Consider the following 9,031-nt stretch of genomic DNA (forward strand, 5'->3'; position numbering starts at 1 on the left):
AAGGACTGTACTTCTTCATTAATTTATTATAATTATAAAAAATAGACACAACTGCATAGAGCAAACATTCGAAATCTGTTAATTTCTTTTGTTACGACAAATACAGCAAGAACAGCTGATACCATGTGTAAAAAGGCCTTTATTTAGGAAATTATGTGTTATAGTTTAAGAAAGGATAGTCTGCATACTAGGCACATGAAAGAACGAAGTGTGTTGAGCGCGGAACTGAACTTTTGAATATTAGAAACCTCATTATTATGTTTCCAAATTTAAGCATAGATTATTTGAAAATGATGACGGTAGTAATTTTAAAGCTTTAGGGGATAATTCCCTTAAAGATTCAAATAGAGAACATTAGATTCTTGGTTAGTAATGTATCGAACTAACTACGAGGCGTGGCTCGCGATTTCGAACTTACTAGGTCTCATCAGCACGCCGTAAGCAGTTTCGCTAGATCATCTACACACTTTGTCGTCATGTTTTTTATCTTGGTAGTAATTCAGCTATTGTTTAGCGAGTGTTTTAGTCGTAGATAACTTAGATTAAAGGCAATTGTTGGCACAGGGCGCGATAGGCTACAGCTCAGTATCAAGACAGGGCTCGAGCCTGTCGGTGCCGTCCACATACGTAAGTGCAGCAGCAGTCACGGTGGTGTAATGTTGTACCATTTGTGCTGTTGTCATGTTGCGAAAGGCTGGCGATCGGAACAACAATACTCAACAACTTCATTTGTTTTATTACCAAATTTTTATCGTGTCTGGTTTTTATTCCGATCGCTCCCGAATATTCCTTATGCACATCAAACATAACAGTGGGTACAAATCTTATTCTGATGTCCCTCTTTGTTCGTTAGTTATTGTTACCACCACAAGATGTAGGTGTAATAACAAGAACTAGGAGCGCGCACTATTCAATCGTTCTGGTTACAGTTGGCGCTTGAATAGAGAGAAAGAGAGAAAAACGAATAAAGAGAAAGAAGACACAACCGTCAACCATTCGTTTTTCTAACCTTGATCTTGAAACTAAAATTATTAATTTGCTCGCTACCAATGCTAGATGTTATACATCATTGGTGACTTTTGTTTGTTTTGGGCTCCATGCCCCTAAAGAGAAAACATGTAGCTTGGCATAGTAAATGTTGTAAATTTCATTAACCTGCATACTTTCCAATTAATAAGCACTCAAAGTACTTATACATCCCACGCTAAATCAACCCCTCCTTTTTGTTGTTATGTAGTACACGATGTATGTTTTGTGTTTATATTACCCTTACGTATGGGAAAATTTAATACATTCGTCAAAATATTTTACCGTTTATATTAAGAGATACTTTAGTTCATTAACTTTTATTATTAACTTCGTATCGTTTCTTGTCGCTGTAAATGTATGGAAAGGAGAAAGCGTACGTTAAATTTCATTGTCTTAAGTTTTTGATGCTGAATGTGATCTAGCGAAGGAACTTCATGGCCTTTAGACTCAAATCAGGACATCAGTTCACCAACTGGCCGCAAAAGTATTTACCAATTTGTTAAAAAACTGCGTTAACATTCGATGAAAATTAACCAGAATTAGCCAGAATTTGGTATTCTAATCATTTAACGTTTAACAGTAATAGAAATTGATAAAATTACCAATTATCATCGATAAACGTGTTAAGGTATTGTACCCACTGTTACAAGTATCTAATAGATTCATGACGCTTTTTAAATGTGATTTGTTAACAAAGTTTCATTCTCATTTGTGCCGTCCGAACGCTTGGAACTAAACTGTTGATGTTTTGATTGTGCTCTGATGTCTGTTCAGCTTGCACGGAGCATGATAGTGAGTATTTTTCCGCTTCTGACGATAAAATAATAGGCGGATGTGCAGTTTACAGCGCCATCTCTGAGTTTGCAAAATGATGAACTTCCTCACTGCTACCAACTTTGTTTTTTGACAGAAATGCTTGGAATAATCAAAAGATTACGATAGGCAAAGACAACATGAACGAAAGAGTGTTGTCATGGTCATCTCTTTGCATTTATTTTTTGCTACGTAGCTTGTATCTATTATCTTTTTTGGTTCCTACGCGCTTTGGACATTTGGGTTATGTTGGCAGCATTGCAATATTTGAAGCCAATCTCAAGGAGGGTGCCGTAAACTGCACTCTTATCAAATACTGATAATTTATCGAAACCTTCAACTTCATTATGACACAATTATTATTAATTATGTTTACTTACCTACGCACTTGGAATACTCCGACTTTTACAATGGAAAACGTATAAAATGAATTCTTCTTGTTCAAATGTAAAAATACTTTATTTATGTCGCGCCTTGTTTTATGACCAAGAAGGGTTTAGACACTTCATACATTCTCTAATAATATCTATTTTACTTAAGTTCTATTTTTATACTACTTACTTGGAGAACCTTAAGGAGGGTTACAACAGATTCGTAAATATTATAATATTTTTTTAACATATTTTAAAATTCACCTCGACTAATAACTAATTGTAAGTATTTCTTCTAAAATGTTAAAAATTTTGGCTTTGCGAAATACCCATAGGTAATATTTTCCCCATTTGCGATCAAGCTGCTCACCAAATTGGAAGACTTTGGTCTTACGAAAATGCTTATGTAAAATACCAAAAACTTTTAATGTTTCTTCCTTCAATTTGGCATAATTTATTAATGTTCTATAATAAATGTTACCTTTATTTGTGACCAACTTGCAACATTAAATGTTCTTTTAATCGTATAATCGCATCCGATGCTCTCTGTTTCACTCACGAACACACTTACTCACTGAGTTACACTTGATGTTAGATTTTAAACGGGATCACGAACCAAATTTCCAATGACAACGATCGTTTGGAATGGAAGCATTTAAAGAAACAGTCAGTACTGAAGTTCAAATCATTTATTTCTAAACTATATTAAACCAAACATATGAAACATTAAGTAACTAACTTACTAAAGCTTCAATGGTCTTTATAATCACTAGGAGAGATATTCTGTTAACAATGCAAATATCGGAGCTTCAAAATCCTTAATTTAAAGAAGTTATTTTACAGTAGGTACTTCCCCAGCAGTTCGGATTTTGTATACTTATCTATTAAAAGTTAAGATACATTCAAATATTCATTCCCAATTGGTTATACTTCGGTCATGAATCTGAGAACTATCTGAATGTTAGATAACGGTGAATTTTTTAGTATTTTAAAAGTTCATTCGTGAAGCTGTAACGTGATTATAAATTTGTGGTGATTGGATTTGGTTGTGGTCCCATTTTGGGTGTAGAATAGCAAGTGCACTGATCGTCACGCTTATTACTCTCACAGGGAGGCTCAATGCCAAACACTAGCAGCAGCGTGCCCTACCTTCTGAGCAGTAGCATGCAGAGCATCCGATCACGTAGGGCCTCTGGAGTATTGGGCGGCTCGCAGGGATCGGGCCTCTTGCAGCAGCTCGGCTCGGGCATGGTAAGACTATCCCCATCACACCATCAAGCCATCGGCAGAACAATGTCTAGTAGCACAGTTAGGAAATGTCCTTCCTTGAACATTACATTTAGTTGAATGTACGTACGTATCAACACCGAAACTAACACGATAAGATATTATCCACCGCTTATGATAATAATAATAATTATAATAATGATAAAAATCAGCACAGCTCACTATAATATTATGCAAAGATACTTCTTCAACACCACTACTACTACTATACTTCATTTACTTTCTCTAGCGATGTGCCCGTTCCAATGTCTTGGATGCGTGTTGGCAAAATCGTAGGTAGGGAGAAAGAGGCTCATTATACCCTCGACTCTTGTCCATTAAACATACTTTTTCATACAGTACCTGTCAAAAGTTTTGTTCAATCATAAACAGTAGTTCGAGTCGAAAACAAGCGTTAAAGCCTTTGATATGTCTTCAAATATAAATAAACATCTCTTTGATATTTTCAGTAATAATTGGTACCAATAACAGCACATTTGAGCAATGCAATTGTAGTGGATAAAATGGTCAATTTTTCCGTGCTGTACTGTACGGATTATACGCTCCTCACCGGTTAAGAGTTGTCTCCTTTCTTTTCTGGCCTAGTGCTGTTCTTTTCTACTTTACGCCGGTCAAACTGAAGGTCACATCGCTACAGAAACTAAACGAAGTATACTACTACTACTCTACTCTACCCTTTACTACTACTACTACTACTATTACTACTACTTACTACTACTATTACCTACTGTTACCGGTACCGCTCATTATTTTTGTTCCCAGAAGATACAGTCGACATTTATAGCAACGTAACACTTCCAGATCACTGTGATTATTCCTTTGAAAGTAACAAATTTTAGGAGCAATCTACTAACGCATGTGTTCACTAATGTAGTTTATCCACTGTCCGCTATCAGTTGATAAAAGTTCGGAAATAACCAACACAAAATCGGGAGGAAGTCTATACAGTAATGGTCGTGGTCTAGGATCGATTTATTCGGTGAGAAAATCGGTAGATTCGTCAATCAACTGCTGTGGTTAGCATCTTCAGACAACTTGAGTCGAGTCCTAAAACTACTACTAATAGTAAGTCTCAGTACTACTCCTTTTCCTGAAGATTCTAATCCTAAACGACAGTCAGAAATAACGCTGACCGTAAAACCCTTAGCCTTTTCAAGAAGAAGTCCCACTAATCACTGAAAATCGAACTCTTCAAAATTTTCGCAGGAAGAGTATCGGAGAAGCGCCTTCATGTTCTTTTCATTATCGGGTAAACCCTTTTTAATAAATACATATCAAAATTAATAGTACTTCCAGATTGCATTCACCTCTTATTGAGCGATTAATAAGTGGAATATGAGGTGGAGACTATGTTGTGCAAGCGTGGAATTTCATCATAAATAATTTCAAACTGAACTCTGCTGCAATTTATTAATTTGAAAATTGAGCAAAGTTATATAATTATAGGGTATACAAATTAAAAAACAAACCTCAGGCAATGTTATATTAAATATGTGATTACCAAAATGATCACAATACTTGCAGAGAAGTAGACCTATTATTATTATTATTATCTCCAAACGAATGATTAATAATAACTGTGCAAGTACTTCTGTTATTCTACCTTCCATCCCAGAATTAAGCAACACGCCATATCAATTCAACACTTGTGCAGATGTTTCCCTTGCAATAGTAAGTTCTGGAATACATTTAACATGGTCCTTCGAGCCGGATCGCCGGAACAAACGTGCAAGTAATAGTGTGATGTTGTTCACAAGTGGAAGTGAACAATAAGTCTAGTTTCAACAAACCAGATTTCTGTTATTCTACCTTCCAGCCCAGAATTAAACAACACGCCCTATCAATTTAACGCTTGTGCAGATATTGTCCTTGCAATAGTAAGTTCTAGAATATCTGCCTGTGAACGTTTAATATGGTCCTTCGAGCCGGATCGCGGGAACAAATGCGCAAGTAATAGTGTGATGTTGTTCACAAGTGGAAGTGAACAATAAGTCTAGTTTCAAGAAACCAAATTTCTGTTATTCTGCCTTCCATCCCAGAATTAAGCAACACGCCCTATCAATTCAACGCTTGTGCAGACATTCTCATTGCAATAGTAAGTTCTAGAATATCTGCCCGTGAACGTATAATATGGTCCTTCGAGCCGGATCGGATCGGATCTAGAATATCTGCCTGTCAACACTTATTATATGTTGTATCCTAAAATTTGTTACTTTAAAATTATAATAAGTATGTGTATACGATCCTGACGGCTTGTGGCTTTGCTTTAGTTGGAAAGGATTAATGTGTACAGACAGGGATACTTTTTGTTAAGGCATCATGAAGGACAAAGGCAGACAAAAATACAAGCTTCTGCCCACCCTGCTGATGAAAGAGAAAACAAACTGTGTTGTAACGTGGACTCTGTTGTGTCTGTGTGCATGCCAGTCGACCACCTTTGCTTAATTCGTTTCTTTAATGTTCCAGTACAACTTATTTTCTGGCAGCCGCCAGTAAAGGACCTCCTACTGACGATGACCTACGAACGTTTATTTATTATTGTTTATGTTGGGAAAGTTCGGGACACGTGAGATGGCACCACCCTCTAATGACAATCTTCACCAAGACAGCCCATTGGTCGCACCCCTCCCAGCTTTGCGTGATAATTTACAAAAAAAAACGATTATTATTAATACCATTTTATTTCCATAATAATATGACAACAGACTGGCACTGGACGTCATTTGTGTAGCTGACCACTAATTGTGGGCTTATCAATCTTTATAACGTCTTTGATTAACTAAAACGTTTTTGTTGGTCAGAATCAGGTAAATTGCGATTTCAGATTTGCTTGTTACTGGTTGATAACAAGAAACAAGTAAATTCCATTTGTCGGGCTTTAGCGTGCTGATGAGAACAAATAGATTAGAAACCGTGATAAGACACTGACTGGGAGCATTTTACTTTATTGAATTCGATTAGCTACGTTGTGGGTTCTGTTTTGGTTAAAATGGAAGACTTTGTGAACATTCATGAACCCAGAATTAGTAGCAAATCTCACAAATGATGTTCGGTGTCTGTCTATGGTTCTTTATTAACATGGCTTAGCTTGGTCAGTATTCCGTCGAAACGACTTGTGGCGTGCTGATGAGAACAAGTAAGTTTGTAGTAGTAAACTGGTTGTTTCGGTAAAATACTGATCAAGAACTTAATGTAGCTACTTTTGTTTTGGTTTTCCCATGTTTACAATTACTCAAAGAAAATACTCGCTCTTGATCCTCGAAGTCCATTGCTAGGTGAAATTGTGGATAATCAATTTGCATGCCTTATCGTGGATTTTATTCTGTTATTTATTTGACCTGTCAGCCTTATACCATACAAAGATACATACATAAGTGTATATTCCATTTTGACAATCACTTTTACCTTTTAACATGAATTTCCTTGTTATTATAGAACACGAGCGTTTTTGCATGCAGCACATTTCTCAAGTAACCACTGACACTAACTAACTAAGTAAGTAGCCAATTTATTATAATTATTTTTACATTTTTTTTATTGGTAGACACACCAACAACTTGCAAACATACATACATACATTATATAGGTATACATACATAGATATATAAATGATACGGTTTACTTGTCTTCTCCTGAATATTCATGTATGTATTTTGATTATTCTACTCTGTGATTTCTTCTACAAAATTGCCTATTTTTCCTTCTATAATGGTTGTGCTATTTGCTCAATGTTATGCAAAGAAAAGCTCTCGAATTTTTAAAGGGAGTCTTTTTGATTCTTAACGTTGGAACTCTTTGAATGCATAAGTAAGACTTCCAAAAAATAAAAAATAAAAAATTAATGAAACGGTGTCGAGTCCACCAATAAGACAATCTTATTAGTGACTTTATTACATGTTAAATTTTGAAATTTATATTACAATATTATTGTAGTACTTACTACTACGTGCTAATACTTACCTTCGACTGTCCTTTAGATTAATGAGAGAAAAAACACAGTATCAGTTACTATTTGACATTTGTAATTGTATAAAGTGTGTACTTAAAAATACCCTTTGTCATTTCAAAGACTACAATATTATATTATGATATTATTGTCAGTAAGTGTGAATGGAAAAACGCAAGTTAAGTACAAAGGAAAATTCGTTAATGGCAAAGATTAAGTATAAAGAGACTCTTCTATATGACTGTATACACACTGCAAATAAAGAATTTATTTAAATAATTAGATTTTCAATACAGTTATGATTCAAAAATCAGTTGCAGTTTTACTTTATTGCTTTACTGCCTGTTTTTTAAGTTTAAATATGATTTAAAATCCAAATGCAGTGATTAACCATCTAAAAACTAATATATTAACTGTAAATAAATTTTTTTCTTGCTTTCACAAGTTTATCTTATTTAAAAAGTATAAAATTGATGTGCAACGTACTAACCATTACACTTGAAATACTATTATTTGGATTGTGTACGGCGCATTCACCAAAATTTGGTAGATTACATAATTAAAGCTTTTATTTTAAAGTAAAGTACATATTTGCCAACGCATTCAAAAACCGTTAGCACCATGAGATTCTACTTAGCTTTTTACATTATTATCAGTTCTCAAAGCATAGTTAATGCCTTCCATCTCCAAATAATTTAAAGTGCGCTTTTTGTGTTTGATTTATCTTGTATATTTTAGTGTAAAAAGCACCGGAAAGTACCTATTTGGCAACGCATTCAAAAACCGTTGGCACCATGAGATTCTACGTATTTTTTTACATGATTATCACTTATTAAAACGTAGTAAATGCCTTCCATTTCCAAGTAATTTAACGAGCGCTTTTTTGTGTTTGATTTATCTTGTATATTTTAGTATAGATAGTACCGGAAAGTACCTTTTTGGCAACGCATTCAAAAACCGTTGGCACCATGAGATTCTACGTATTGTTTTACATGATTATCACTTATCAAAGCATATTAAATGCCTTCCATTTCCAAGTAATTTAACGAGCGCTTTTTTGTGTTTGATTTATCTAGTATATTTTAGTATAAATAATGCCGGAAATGATCTATTTGGCAACGCATTCAAAAACCGTTGGCACCATGAGATTCTACGTATTTTTTTACATGATTATCACTTATCAATGCATATTAAATGCCTTTCATTTCCAAGTAATTTAACGAGCGCTTTTTTGTGTTTGATTTATCTAGTATATTTTAGTATTAATAATGCCGGAAATGATCTATTTGGCAACGCATTCAAAAACCGTTGGCACTATGAGATTCTACGTACTTTTTTACATGATTATCACTTATCAAAACATAGTAAATACCTTTCATTTCAAAGTAATTTAACGAGCGCTTTTTTGTCTATAATTTATCTTGTATATTTTAGTGTAAATAGTACCGGAAAGTACCTATTTGGCAACGCATTCTAAAACCGTGTGCACCATGAGATTCTACGTATTTTTTTACATGATTATCACTTATTAAAACGTAGTAAATGCCTTCCATTTCCAAGTAATTTAACGAGCGCTTTTTTGTGT

At 34.6% G+C, this 9,031-nt stretch overlaps 1 protein-coding gene across 1 annotated transcript in view; it reads left to right on the top strand.

Annotated features, from left to right (window-relative positions):
- Positions 1 to 7,767, top strand: part of LOC108732973 (SCY1-like protein 2) — a 104,585-nt gene extending 96,818 nt beyond the window's left edge. Inside the window, exons 12-15 of the mRNA XM_025981151.1 lie at positions 565 to 627; positions 1,804 to 1,821; positions 3,324 to 3,566; positions 5,967 to 7,767. Coding sequence (XP_025836936.1) covers positions 565 to 627; positions 1,804 to 1,821; positions 3,324 to 3,560 — 318 coding nt within the window. The 3' untranslated portion in view covers positions 3,561 to 3,566; positions 5,967 to 7,767. The remainder of the gene's footprint in view (positions 1 to 564; positions 628 to 1,803; positions 1,822 to 3,323; positions 3,567 to 5,966) is intronic.
- The last annotated feature ends 1,264 nt before the right edge of the window (positions 7,768 to 9,031 follow it).

Source organism: Agrilus planipennis, unplaced genomic scaffold, assembly GCF_000699045.2.
Source record: "Agrilus planipennis isolate EAB-ADULT unplaced genomic scaffold, Apla_2.0 scaffold1, whole genome shotgun sequence".
Taxonomy (NCBI): Eukaryota; Metazoa; Arthropoda; class Insecta; order Coleoptera; family Buprestidae; genus Agrilus; species Agrilus planipennis.